The sequence below is a fragment of the Mobula birostris genome, chromosome 2 (genome assembly GCF_030028105.1).
Source record: "Mobula birostris isolate sMobBir1 chromosome 2, sMobBir1.hap1, whole genome shotgun sequence".
In the NCBI taxonomy this organism is placed as follows: domain Eukaryota; kingdom Metazoa; phylum Chordata; class Chondrichthyes; order Myliobatiformes; family Myliobatidae; genus Mobula; species Mobula birostris.
The window spans coordinates 67,930,301-67,945,479 of NC_092371.1; the positions used below are offsets into that span (position 1 = coordinate 67,930,301).

General features: G+C 43.2%; 1 protein-coding gene across 1 annotated transcript in view; it reads left to right on the forward strand.

Annotated features, from left to right (window-relative positions):
* The window catches only part of rbbp8l (retinoblastoma binding protein 8-like), an 87,590-nt gene extending 72,650 nt beyond the window's left edge, over window positions 1–14,940 (forward strand). The window contains exons 9-12 of the mRNA XM_072279734.1: window positions 3,843–3,979; window positions 9,747–10,206; window positions 14,707–14,815; window positions 14,936–14,940. Coding sequence (XP_072135835.1) covers window positions 3,843–3,979; window positions 9,747–10,206; window positions 14,707–14,815; window positions 14,936–14,940 — 711 coding nt within the window. The remainder of the gene's footprint in view (window positions 1–3,842; window positions 3,980–9,746; window positions 10,207–14,706; window positions 14,816–14,935) is intronic.
* The last annotated feature ends 239 nt before the right edge of the window (window positions 14,941–15,179 follow it).

Sequence of the window (15,179 nt, forward strand, 5' to 3'; positions counted from 1 at the left end):
TCATTACAGCATGGCCTGTCCCTTTTAAGAGGTGTGACAGTGAGAATTATTTGGTGCATTCTAGCTTTGAGGATAATTATATGATATTGGTCTCTTACAGAGGCATGCACTCTCTTTGAGAGTGCAATTAAGTTGGCTGTGTGCTGCTATTATAGTAATCAGCCAGGCTGTCTGCCTATTCTAGAAACAGACACTCTTCCCAACCATTCTGCATGGAAGGGATATGAAACTTAATCCCTGATATATCTGTGGAACTTCTATTAATCAAAACGTCAGAATAGAATCTGTGCCTTGTGCCTACTTTTGTACTTTATAAAGTAAAGACTAAGAATTTTTGCTCCAGATTTAGACAATATCTCAGTCCTATTGTTTAATTGCAAATTAGTTTTCTTGATAACTGGTGAATCAGATTTTGAAATTGGAATGGAAGGGTTTGCGTGCCTTCCTCCACAACAATAGTTGTTGAACGTACCGTAGACGTGAGGTTATGGAGGAATATGGCCCCCTTCCAAAAACAGAAGGTATAAATTCATGAACACACACAAAGTAAAGGGTGTAAAGACTATCACTGCTACTTTATTTACTTATCTAAATATTTACTTATTGAGATACAGCACCAAATAGGCCCATCCAGCCCTTTAAGCCATGCTGCCCAGCAACCCCAATCTAATCCTAGCCTAATCACGGGACAACTTACAATGACTGGTATACCTTTGGACTGTGGAAGAAACCAGAGCACCCGAAGGAAACACACGTGGACACAGAGAGAACTTTCAAAAGGCAGTGGGAATTGAACCTGGGTGGCTGGTATTGCAAGGCGTTGTGCTAACCGCTACGCTACCATATAGATGTACGTTGTGCAAAGGGCCAGGAAGCCACTGTTCTGCTAAATCACGCTTCTCCTCTGAACTTGAATACACTTCCCCCACCCCCAACACCGTGCCCCCCCCCCGTATCCCTTCATGCCCTGACCACTCAAGAATCTATCAACCTCTGCCTTAAATATACATAAAGATTTGGCCTCCATAGCTGCCTCTGGCAAAGAATTCCACAGATTCACCACTCTCTTACTAAAGATATTCCTCCTCATCTCTGTTCTAAAAGGTCGACCCTCTATTCTGAGGCTGTGTCCTCTGGTCTTAGACTCTCCCACCATAGGACACGTCCTCTCCACATCCGCTCTATCAATGCCTTTCACCATTTCAACTTTGCTCTTGTATCTGTTTTACCACTTTCCTAACAGGTACATACCACTTTCTATGTAAAAATACTTCCCTTATAAACCTCCTCTAAATTTTTCCCTTAAATCTTAAGTCTATTCCCCTAGTATATGACATTTCCACCCAGGGAAAGAGACATTGATTATCTACCCTACCCAAGCATCTTGTCATTTCATACTTCCATCTTGTCACCCAAAATTGAAGCCACAAACTCTGGTTACCACAATGTTAGTCCCTTGCCATCATTCACATTGCAGAACATTGCCTGAAGATGACCTGAGCTAATTACAACCTTAAGAGCACATCAAATGCTGAGCCGAGCCTGCGTAGCTGCTCCATCAGTAAAACTGCCTGTTTCTGTCTGTCAGCATTACTGTCATTACTGCTTCAGTTCCTTCATCTGACTTGACTGCCCAGTAGTCACTTGAACAGCTGCCAGATGCATCTGTCCTCATCTAAAATTCTGATGTCTAGATTGTAATTAAAGTTAGAATGATTCATGACTGCACTTGTTAGCTAACACTGGTTCTCACTCAGAAAACAGCTCTGTTGTACACTTGACATCTTTACGGCAAAGTGTCATCTAATCATAATCATCATCATTATGTGCTGTGCCATATGACGTGAGCAATCATGGTCTTTGAATTGGGTTGTCATTGCCTTCTTCTGGGCAGTGTCTTTAAAAGATGGATGACCCCCCCCCCCCCCCCAACCACCCAGCCAATATCAATACTCTTCAGAGATTGTCTGCCTGGTGTTAGTGGTCGCATAACCAGTTGCTTATACAACCATCCACCAACTGCTCCCATGGCTTGTCATGACCCTGATCAGGGGGCTAAACAGGTGCTACACCTTGCCTATAGTGACCTGCAAACTAGCAGAGGAAAGGAGTACCGTACCCCTCCTTTGGTCATCCAGTATTGTTTCAGAAAGGTCATTTTTTAATGGCTGTAGTCATTCTGTTGAAGTATTGATTTATTTTGAGATACAGTATGATAACAGGCCCTTCTGGCCCAACCTAATTACACCCATGTGACCAATTAACTTACTAACCCACCTGTCTTTGGAATGTGGGAGGAAATCCCCGTGTTCATGGAGAGGACATACAAACTCCTTCAAGACAGCGGCGGGAATTGAACCCAGCTTGCTGGCATTGTAATAACATGATGCTAACCACTGCGCTACATTATGCTAACCACTTCCTATCTTGCTGCTCTAGGTAGGAAGATAGAATCACTGCTCAGGATTTAGACTGCAAGACAGCAATAGTTCCCCATGTCAAGGTGGTCTGTTGCCTCTTATCGCCACTCATCACACTTCCCCACATGGTCTCTGAGTTTATTTCTGTTCTATCCCCAAACTCCTGGAACTTCCACTTTCGAACGCTCAATCTCTTACTCTTCTTTACTGTGCCTCCGAAGATCTTAGGCTTTGATTAAGACTTTGCTTGTCTTTCCTTATTTCATTTCCTTTTCTCAGACTCAGATGTGTTTTCTTTTGTTTGATAACATGCCTTGTGTTTTATTTTAATTTTTTTTAGGATGTAGGCATCATGTGCAAAGCCAGCATTTGTTACCCATCCCTAATTACCTAAGAAAGCGTCATTACAAACAAAAGGACATCTTTTTTGAATGGTTGTAGTCTTCCCAGTGAAGATAGGATCGCTCCCTTTACGATTTAGTGGTAGTGCGATCACTCGAGTCGAGCATGATGTTCTCCTAAGGGATTGTCTATTGATGCGTCCTCAGGTGCCTGTAGAGCCCAATCCAGAATCCACATTTTCCAGTGCTGCAGGGACAAGAGTAAGTGGTGGCTGTGGTTAATGGTCGGGTCTTTTGGTTGTCCAATCTCTCCTTTCGCAGCTGCCACTTGTTCTCTGTGGCACGGCAGAGGTCATTCTATTTAGCGCAGCTCCCTCTTGAACATATCTCATCCAGGTGTATCTACTGAGTGCAATATCTTCCCAGTTTTTAGATGTAATGTTGATTTTCTTCTTGCTGAGTCTGATATTATCTTTGAAGTATTTCCCTTGCCCACCAGGGGTTCACTGGCCTTTCTTCAACTGCGAGTAAAGGATCTGTCTGGGGAAACATAAGTTTGGCTTCATCAAAGTTGGTATTACTTTATCGTGGGAGAGATGCTGCTCTTGTTGCCCTCCTCCAGTTCAGGATTTACACTCTGCTATTTCAGCAATAGTTTTCCAAGTCAGGATAGTCTGTGGCCTGAAGGGGAACCTGCCAGCAACGGTGACCCAGTGTCCCTGCTACCAAGGTACTTTTGGTGGTAGAGGTCTTCAGCATGCAAGATGTGGCCAGCGTTGCCAAGGCAACTGAATGCGGTGCATTTTGTAGATGACAAACACTGTAGAAATACTTTACGGAAATAGAAGTGACTATAAAAATGCAAGTTATTCAAGGTTCAAGATGTTTCATTGTCTTTTTTCAATGCATGAACATAAAGGAGAACAAAATGACTATTACTCCAGATCCAAAGCAGCATAAATTTTTAGTATATTGTGAGCTGAGAGCCTGTTCCTGTGCTGTCTATGTTTCATTGCTACAGCATGAACTCAGCTCTAACGTACATGGTGAAATGTCTGACAATATTTGTCCTTGTTTCCAGCACTCTCAAAGAATATCTAACCAGCTTCATGGAACGGTAGCTGTCATACAGTCTAGCTCCCCAACTTGCTGTGCAGCAGAAAAAGATATTGCTTCAGCAGAGCTTGACGTGAAACTCCAAGAGCAGAGACATTATAAGTAAGTTAACATATCTTATTGTTGCAGGTTAAGGAAGCCAAATGTGTATTTTTTGAGGAAGCCTCAAAAAAGCTACTCAAATTCCGATACATCTGAACAACTTGCTGAGTAGCTTCAAAGGGCAATTAAGTAGAATATCTTTAAAAAATAAACTAATTACAAAAATAAACAAGGGATTTCTTACTGAAAACTGATTAGAAAATATTTATACACACGCTCTAAGAAAAGTCGGGCAAACTTTTTACTACTAATATGTGCTAAATGTTCATTGTTCTACCCTGTTTATTTAACCCCACCACAAAGCTCAGAAGGGATAGCATTGCATATTATGAGGCCTTCTGTTGGTCAGGGTCAAATATAGATATTGCATCCTAACTGTCTACATGATACGCAAGCCAGGACAGTATGATATAGAGAGAAAGCTGCTGTCCATGCAGCAGGCTTCCCTCTCCACACAACTGATGAATCCAAAGGAACAGCAGAGGCCAATACAGTTTGGCACCAGCAGTGTCACAGGAGTTGCCAGTCAGTGCTGAACTCAAAACAGGACTGCTTCAAGGACTCCAACCCCGGATTTTTCCTCAGGGGCTTACTCCCAGAGCCTTTCCCATGAGTGGGTGCATCTTCCCATTCTGACGTGTCCATCCATGGCATCCTGTTGTGCCAAAATGAGGACCACCCTTGGAGTGGAGGACCAACACCTTATATTCCATCTGGGTAGCCTCCAACTTGATGGCATGACTATCGATCTCTCCTTCCGGTAAACAAATTCTTAAACACAAAATAATTTGCAGATGCTGTTGTCAAAGGAACACTCACAATGCGCTGGAGGAACTCAGCAGGTCAGTCAGCATCAGTTGAAAAGATTAGTCGATGTTTCGGGCCGAAACCCTTCGTCAGGACTGAAGGAAGAACTTTGGGGAGGGTTTGAAGAATGCTGGTAGTTGAAAAAAACAGTAATTTTTAAGACAAAGGGGTGGGGGAGGGGAAGCAGGGAGGTGATTGGCAGGAGAACAATAGTAGAAGGAGGCGGAACTATGAGGGAGGTGATGTGAAATAGGGATAGAGGAAGGGAGGGGGAGGGAATTAGTGGATTTTGGAGAATTCTATGTTCATACCAAGGGGCTGGAGTCTACCTAGACTGCATATGAGGTGCTGCTTCTCCAACCTGAGTTTAGCCTCATCATGGTAGTAGAGGAGGCCATGGATGGACATATCTGAATGGGAATGGGAAGCAGAGTTGAAATGGGTGGCTATCGGGAGATCCTGTCTGTTGTGGCAGACGGAGTGGAGGTGCTCGACGAAGCGGTCCCCCAATCTGCGTCAGGTTTCACCGATGTAGAGGAGGCCACACCGGGAGAACCAGATGCAATGGATGACCCCAACAGATTCGCAAGTGAAGTGTTGCCTCACCTGGAAGGACTGTTTGGGGCCCTGAATGGTGGCAAGAGAGGAGGTGTAGGGACAGGTGTAGCACTTACGCTTACAGGGATAAGTGCCAGGTGGGAGATCCATGGGAATGGACAAATTTTTCTCCCCCTTCCTCTATTCCCCACTCTGACCTTTCACTTCCTTTCACCTGTCTATTACTTTCTCCTAGGTTCCGCCCCCTTCCCTTTTTCTTATTCTCCACTCTCTTCTACTATCAGATTCTTCCTTCAGCTCTTGACCTTTCCCACCCACTTGGCTTCACCTATCACCTTCCAGCTAGCATCCTTCCCCTCCCCTCCCCTAACTTTTTATTCAGGCATCTTCTCCCTTTCTCCTCAGTCCTGAAGAAGGATCCTGGCCCAGAACATCAACTGTTTACTCTTTCCCATAGATGTTGTCTAAGCTGCTGAGTTCCTCCAGCATTTTGCAGGTGTACAGGTGTACTTAATAAAGTGGTCACTGAGCGTAGATGACAAATAATAATTGGCTCATTCTAATTGTCCATCTTGTCTGGGGCCTCTTAATGGAGTCACTCTCCACACATGCTCTATATTGGGCAGACAGTTGATCATCAGGCATGTATATTGGTAAATCTGCCAGAGTAAGTTCCTTAGTAACAAGTTCCAGCCGGTTACAAGGAAGGAGTGTTCCATTCACCCAACAAGTTTCAATTTGGCCAAAACTTTCTCCCAGTTTTTGGTACAAGAGCCCTCAAATAAATAAAGATTGTTCTAAAGGATGCTCATTACTACAGTTCAGTATTTCTTGTGTTGTCATGTGAAACCAAAGTAATGTCTACTGCTGTACAATACTCAGTATTCAAAGCTTTGAAGGTCAGCACTTCAAATTACAGTATTACCGACATGTGTCATGAAATTTGAGAACTAAGCAGCAGCAGTTGAAGGCAATACATAATATAGAAGAAGAAGAAGAAATAATAATAATAATAAATAAGTAAATCAATTTACATGCCATCTCAATAGTTGGCAAATTGAAGAAGCAGGAAGTTCCACTGCATGGCAGCTCCAATAAATCTGGGTTGGACCCTCAGGAAGTGACTGTGCAGTACCTCCAATGTTCCCTCCCATATCCCAAAAGATAGAACATGGAAAGGTACCATCATGGTCCGGTCCGTGAAATCCGCTTTCCGGTTCGCAGTCTGGTCTGTGGACTCCGGATTCCGGGTCTTCCGGCCGTCCCTTCTTTCAGTTGGGCTTAACCATAGGCACCTGATGCTTGTCTTGGGGTTGGGGAATATAAGTGGCCCTGGGTTCAAGTGCGGTTGCTGAGGCAGTGAAAGAGTTTGCTGAAAAAAAGGCTGTCAGGCAAACAAATACAGGGAATAATAAACTGGTGAAAGTAATATGAAAAATAAGAATACACTAATAATGAGTAGAAAGGATTTCGTACTTTTTTATGGTGGATGCAATTAATTATTCAGCGCAAACAAGCAAACGAACTGAAAAAATTAAAATTATAGTCAAGTCTGCAGAAAAGTATCTTGGCATTAAAGGGATTAGGTGGGAAGATAGATAGATAGATAGACAGACATACTTTATTGATCCCGAGGGAAATTGGGTTTCATTACAGCTGCACCAACCAAGAATAGAGCATAAATATAGCAATACAAAACCACGAACAATCAAACAACAATATGCAAACTATGTCAGATGGAAATAAGTCCAGGACCAGCCTATTGGCTCACGGTGTCTGACCCTCCAGAGGAGGAACTGCAAAGTTCAATGGCCACCAGCAGGAACAACCTCCCATGACACCCAGTGTTGCATCTCGGTGGAATATGGCTGGAGTCCAACAGCAAAAAGTTCAATATTCAGGCTAGAAACACATTCCTTGATTGTAATATGAACAGGATTGCACCATCTGTTGTTAACCAGAACAGCAAGCCCCCCTCCTTTACGCTTACCGCTCTCAGTGCACTTCCGGTCAGCCCAAATGGTCTGGAAGCCCACCATTTTGGTCGGGTATGTCCTCGTGCAGCCATGTTTCAGTAAAACACATAACACTGCACTCCCGAAATGTCCTCTGACTCCTGGCTAGCACCGTCAACTCGTCTATTTTGTTACCCAGCGATCTCACATTGCCCATAATGAGAGAGTGAAGACACGGCTTATAACTCCTCTTCTCCATAAGCCTCTGTTGTCTCGAAGTCAAAGAAACACTGAATGGAGGATCCAACAGTTCACAGGCAGGGGAGATGGAATCTTAATGGCAGTACATTTATCGCAAATGGTCAAATATGTTTCAGAACTTAGGGAAAATCCTCAGGTTTTATGGTTGAAGCAGGGTAAATGTGTAGAACTCCAACAACAAATAGAAGTACCTGACAAGAACAACTGTGAGGTGGAAAAGAGATTGGAAAATGGAGGAAATTATTACAAGGATACAAAAGGAAAAGGAATTTGTTGCAAAGTGAATTGTCTACATTCAGATTATAAAATGAAAACATGGAAGCAAATGAAGAAGAACTCCAAGGTCTCAGTAAACAACTGCAGGCTACGATCCAAGAAAAGGAAAACCTGAAAAAGTAGATAGACTTGGAAAAACAGCAATTTTAAAAGTATAACGTGTGATAATTACTATTCTTTAACAAGACGGTTTTAATCTTACAAGTGATGTAGATGAAATCAATGTAATTGAGGTAATGCAACAACATGAAAAAATTAACAACAAAATTAGGGAAGAATAGCTGTTTGCAGCATTATCTAATGAGTGCATTAAGCAATCACGAGGAATTGCAACTACAGAGTGATGCTAATAGAGAACTGCAGGCTGAACTAGATTGTCTAAAGTAGAGAACTCCAGGACATATTTGGTTGGAACACCACAAGTCTAGCAGGTGGCGGTAATGCACTGAAAAACTAGTTGCCAACCACCATAAAACAAAAAAGAAGAAGAGGAAGAAGTGTGGTTGCTGGTTTGTCTTGTCAGTATCCTGTCCTTGCCTCTGTTGGGGTAAATCAGGCTGTCTTTGCTGTTACCCTGCGGTTGGATCTGAACCTTCCTGTCCTTGCTTCTGTTGGGTAAGCCAAGCTGTCTTTGCCATTACTTGAAGGCTGGACTGTCCCCTTCCCTTCCCCTTTATTCTGAAGCTTTGCCTGCAACCTGTGTCTGGAGCCTTTGCCTGCATCCTTGTCAAGTTCAACCACCAGAGCGAGGCCAGAGCCTTGCTGTTTCAAGGTAAGAAACTGACTATCATTAAATTGGAACTGTCTCTGTGTCCACACCTGTGCTAGGTAGGTCTGGCCATTTGCCGCTACCTAGTGTTGGATGCTGATTCGGTGTCCACACCTTCGCTAGGTAGGTCCGGCTGTTTGCGGCTACCTAGTGTTGGGAACAGTTTCATCATGTTCAGCATTCTGTGTAGAGCCCCGGCCCCAAGCCCTGTTCCCAAGAAGGGGTCCTTTCTCTGTGTTCCATGTCCCTGTGTTCCTGTCTCTCAAGTCCAAGGCTCTGTGTTTCCGTGCTCTAGACCAAGGCTCTGTGTCCCTGTCCTCCCCAAGACCAAGGCTCTGTGTTCTGTGTTCCTGTCATCCCAAGTCCAAGGCTCGGCTGTTCCTGAGTACCAAGTCAAGGCTTCATGGCCTTGTCCTGTCCATGGGCCTCGTCCTGTCCAGTCTCCCAAGACCATGTCATGTCTTCACCTAGTTCCGGAGTCCAAGCCCGAGTCAAGACCCAGGTTCTGGGTCCTTGTCCAGTCTCTGGCTCGGAGTCTGAACACAAGCCTCGTCATATCCTCGCCATGGAGTACCAAGCCATGTCCAGTCCTGTAGCCACGTCATGTCCTCACCTAGTTCCAGGTCCGAGCCCGAGTCAAGACCCAGGTTCTGGGTCCTTGTCCAGTCTCTGGCTCGGAGTCCAAGCCCAGGCTCCTGGTTCCCAGTTCCTTGTCCTGGTCCCGCTTGCCTAGCCAATGTCCTAGCCCATCTATGTTCTTGTCCCAGCTCTCTAGTCAAGTCCTGTTCCTAGTACATCAGTGTCTGTGTCTTGCATTTGGGTCTGCCACCAATGATGCCCCCTTTATGACAGGTACTGCACAGGAACAGACTCTAATGATTAAACACCTAATTAAACTAATCCCTTCTGCCTACACAACATGATGGTTTCTGAGGTAACCATAAATTACCCCTAGTGTAGGTGGGTGTCTTAGGAATTGTGAAAGTGAGTTACAGACAAATCATGGAGGGAAAGAAACAGATGGGATTGCTCCATTCCTACGTGTCAAATGGCCTCCTTTCAGATCAGGAATAAATAAAGGACTCTGAGGAAATCAATCAGCCAGACATGAATGTGATTCATTTTCTCTTCTCGATTATAGGGAGGAACATAATTGGTCCAAAGCCTGCAGGGGAAATGAGCACAGCAGAGAGAAACTTGGCATCATCATGGAAAAGCAAGCTGAAGAAGGAAAGGTTCAACCAGGCTTCTGTGCAAATACAGAGGAAAATGACAAAGGAGTCGGAGAGAAACCTCTGGATTTGTCGGATTACAATAAACATAAGGAGACAGCTTGGTCCACATATAGAAGTGAGTCATCCAATCACAATGAGGCAATGCAGGCAAGATATAAAGAACCACTGGAGAGGAAATGCTCTCATGATAGCTTAGCAAGTGAAAATTTCCAGGACAAAATGCACTCTTATGAAACAGTCGCCAAGATGGGGAGTGTTGAACCACCCAGTAGGGACAAAGATATGACACAAGATCTGTTGAATTCTAAAGACGGATTAAAAATGCGTGAAAATGAAGACAAAGTGTACAAGAATTTGAATTTTAAGGTGTGTTATCCTGTTTTCTAATTAATAAAGTACCAGAGTTGTGGAATTACTGTTATCTTCATTTTTAACCATGGCAGATCAAAATGGAACATAGCCCACCAAAGGGGAACAGGCAATAATGGGTGGTGATGATTACTTTAAGTACCTCTAGCTTCTGAAAAATGTAATGCTCATACTGAAGGAAAAACACTTTTCTTATCTTCAGATATTAAAGATGAAATATATTAATTGAAGGATCCAGAAATGGGAAAATAATGAATTAAATTCCACTGAGAAGACTCCAATGTACTTAACAAATTTCTTAATGTTTGTTCCGTCTTGCACATCCTTTATGTAACATTAGGTTTTATTTTTTGCAATATTATGAAATGAGCACTTAAAACCAAATGGCCAGATTTTATAAGCATGAGTTTAACATTGATACTGATCTCCCTCATTCTCTGTTCCCCAAAGTTGCCTTAGCTGAATATGGAAAACTGATCTTGCTTGACTAGACAATTTCAGATTCCTACTGCCAGCCCCTGAGAGGGAGCTGTTATCAAATGCTGGAATGAAGCTCCATAAAGAGACCAGAATGATCCTTTCTCGTATAAAAAAAACTCCCCTGGTAGCCTTTCTCAACCAACCAGTGGTCAGGTTTAGCCAGCTGTCAAGGGGAACACATTCTTTCAATATTTCTCAATATCTGTAATTTACAGAAATACTTAGAAACCATAAAAATAACTTAAGTAATAAAACAAAAATAATCATAACAAATTGTGGTGTAACATGTAGAGAGGATGATGAACAAACTGTTTAGCACCTGGGTCAGCAGCACTCAGTGAACTGAGTATCAGATTGGGACATTATGTAACAGTTATATAGTGAGGCTGCACTTGGAGTCCTTTGTACAGTTCTGGTCACCCTGTTGTAGGAAAGATGTGCTGAAGCTGGAATATGAGCTGAGATGACCTACAAGGATGTTGGCAGGACTAGTGGAAATGAGTTACAGGTGGAGATCTGGCGGGTTAGCTCTTCCTTCCTTTGAACATAGGAGAATGAGGACTGACCTTACAGAAATCTTTACAAGAGGGATAGACAAGGTAGATGGTAACAGACTTTTCCCCAGAGTAGAGGTGTACAAAACTAGGAGGCATCAATGTAGGATGAGAGGGGAAAGATTTAAAAGGAGCATAGTGGTGTAAAAGTAGCATAGCGGTTAGCGCAACGCTTTACAGTGCCGGCCACTGGGGTTCAATTCCCGCTGCTACCTGCAAAGAGTTTGTACGTTCTCCCCGTGACAGCGTGGGTTTCCTCTGGGTGCCCCGGTTTCCTCCTACAGTTCAAAGACGTACCAGTTGGTAGGGTAATTGGTCAATGTAAATTGTCCCATGTTTGGGGTAGAATTAAATCAGGGGATTGCTAGACAGTGTGGCTTGAAAGGCCAAATCTGCACTGTATCTCAATAAATAAATTAATTAATAAACTAACTCTTGCATGCAGAGGACAGCAAGTATATGGGACAAGCTGCTAGCTGTAGTGGCTGAGGACAGCAGAATAGTATCATTTAAGAAGCACTTGGTTCGGTAAATGGAGGGGCAGGGCTTATAAGGATAGGGACCAAATGAAGGAAATTGGGAGTGGCTGGGTAAGCACCATGGTCAACATAGACTCATTGGGCCGAAAGGCCTGTATCCATTCTGTGTTGCTCTAAACAAGCCGCTGAATGAAAAGCAAAATCAAAATATCGCAGTACTAATTATTAAGAGCAAAAACGTGCTTTATTTTTCCATTCTTCTCCAATCCCCCATGATTACTATTAGAGGCAGTTGGACCACAGACCATACTTCACATCTCTCCAGGCACAGGATGCTCGACAGGATTCGTCAGGATAACAGCTGGGCCGTAACATCCAGAGAAGCGTAGTCTGATTAGGGGTAGTCAGCATGGCTTTGTGAGGGGTAGATCATGCCTACAAGCCTGATTAAATTCTTTGAGGAAGTGACAACACAAATTGAAGAAGGTAGAGTGGTAGATGATTCCAGGAGTGAAAGGGTTATCATACAAGCAATGTTTGATAGCTGGGTCTGTACTCTCTGGAACTTAGAAGGATGACGGGGGGATCTCATTGAAACCTTTCGAATGTTGAAAGGCCTAGCCAGAGTAGATGTGGAAAGGATGTTTCCCATGGTGGGGGATTCTAGGACAAGAGGGCACAGCCTCAAAATAGTGAGGTGTCCATTTAAAACAGAAATGCAGAGAAATTTCTTTCACCAAGGGGTAGTAAATTTGTGGAATTTATTACCACAGGCAGCTGTGAAGGCCAGGTTGTTCGGTGTATTTAAGGCGGAGCTTGATAGGTTCTTGATTGGACGTGGCATCAAAGATTACAGGGAGAAGGCTGGGGAGTGGGGCTGAGGAGGGGAAAAAGGGATCAGCCATGATTAAATGGCGGAGCAGACTCAATAGGTTAAATGGCCTAATTCTGCTCTTATGTCTTATGGTCTTATGTGGAGAAGGAATATATAGATCTTGGTAAGGTTCTCCATGATCAGTTCATTCAGAAAGTCAGGAGGGATGGGATCAAGTGAAACTTGCCTGCATGGATTCAGAATTAGTTTGACCACAGAAGGCAGAGGGATGTAGTAAAAGGACATGTTCTCCCTGGAGGTATATGACCAGCAGTATTCCGCAGGGATTTGTTCTGGGACCCCTGCTGTTTGTGATAATTATGAATGACTTGGATGAGGAAGAGGACAGGTGAGTTAGTAAGTCTGCAGATGACACAAAGGTTGGTGGTGGTGTGAATAGAGCAGAAAGTTGTGAAAGTTATAATGGTACATTCATAGGAATCAGAGCTGGGTCTGAGAATTGGTGGATGGAGTTCAATATGGAAAAGTGTGAAGTGATATATCTTGTAAGGGCGAATCTGAAGGCAGAGGACATGGTTAAGGGCAGGATTCTTAGCAGTGTGGAAGAATAGAGGGATTACGGGCCCATGTCCATAGGGTGGTTAAGAAGGTGTATGGCGTGTTGGACTACAGTAGTCAGGGGACTGAGTTCAAAAGACGCAAGGTAATGTTGCAGCTCTATAAAACTCTTGTTTGACTACATTTGAAATATTGTGTTTGTTTCTGGTCATCTCATTATAGGAAGAATGTGGACTAGGCTTTCATCTTTGGAGAAAGGAGGATGAGCGGTGGCTTGGTAGAGGTGTAGAAGATGATAAGAGACATAGATCTAGTGGTCAGCCAGTATTGTTTTAACAGGTCAGCAATGGCTAATATGAGTGGGCATAATTGTTAGGTGATTGTGGGAAAGTAGTGACAGAGTGTCAAAGGTAGTTTTTTACACAGAGAGTGGTAAGTGCATGAAATGCACTGCCAGGAGCAGTGGTGGAGGTGATGCAATTAGGACATTTAAGAGACTCTGAGATAGACACTAGCATGAAAGAAAAAATGAAGTCTATATGAGCGGGATGGGCTAGCTTGATCTTGGAACAAGTTAAAGTAAGCACAACACCATGGGCCGAAGAGCCTTTGCTGTTCTATGTTCCCATTTCAACAAGCCTCAACCTCAGTCCTGGAACCGAGGTGGTACCCAAGGGCAGAGTGGACTGACACGTGCAGCACTGGGACTCCTGGGTGCTCCGACTGCCAGACCTAGCTATACGTGTCTAGTTCACCATTGTGCTGCCATAATTAACCAGAAGGGTCTTCCTTTCCTCTAGATTTCCTCTGTCCACTATTTAGTATAAATATTGAGCTAGTGTACTAGAGTGACTAACAGTTATATTCTTTACCTTAATGATATAAAAGTCTCAAAAAATTGACTCCTTCTACCTTAGGCCACAAACTTATTAATTACTCCTCGTATTGTGGACTTAGGGTGAGAAGCGGGCAGGGAGGGGGGAATCATGGTTGGGAAAAGGGGAAGGGAGAGGGGAGAGAGCAGGAAGCACCAGAGAGACATTCTGTAATGATCAATAAACCAATTGTTTGAAATCAAATGACCATGCCTGGTGTCTCAGGGCTGGGTGTGTCCATACCCACACCAACCCCCGCCTTCGGCACTCCTTCAATGTCACCTGTTCCAACCCTTCCGACGGCACTCCACCCTCGCCATTCCCAATATTCATTGCTACCATCAGATTTACAGACTTGCTCTCCGCTCCGTGTTGACAAATACAGTTCTATGCAAAAGCCTTAGGCACCCTAGCTATACATAGTGTATGTGCCTAGGAACTTCATACAGTATTGTATTTTTCCCATTTCCTTTGCTGGGAGCAGAGAGAGAGAGACATCAATAAGCCATAACCTAAATGAATGTGCTCAAAATTAAGAAAAAATAGCTAAAATAAACACTTTATCTTTTGATTGCTATTATCCCTTAAGACTAAATTACACCACAAAATATATCCTGCAGTTTGGTGTAGTTTCTAATTTAGGTAGAATAAGTATTGATGTATTGTATGAATTATACTTATGAGCTGAGATGGAGAATCAGATACTCTGTTCACAGGCACAGTATGACAGCACTTCTAACTCCAGAGAGACAGACAAAAGTCCAAGAATTAAAATGAAACTATGCACAAAGAGACCCATAACCACGAATGGTGGAAATCCAAGTGGTAAGAATATTAATTTTCAAAAGTTAACAAAAATTTTAAGTTTGTAATCTCCAATTTCAAATTGTATATACAAAAAAGGGTGAAAACCAATGCTCCCTCTAATTTGTAATTTCCCTCTAGTGTGAACAATAATATTGTGCTGAGAAATTTTTTGCCCAGTGACAGCAACATGTGCGCATTGAATAATTTCTTCAATAAAAACAGTATAAATAAGCCAGTTCTGAAATTTGCTGACAAATCATTGCAAACTCCATGTTGTCAACACTGTCCACATCATAAACAGTTAAAAGAAATGTGATTGCGAACAATCGTGAAATATAATTAACATGCCAATATGGTGGAGGGTGACAACGTTTTCTGTGCA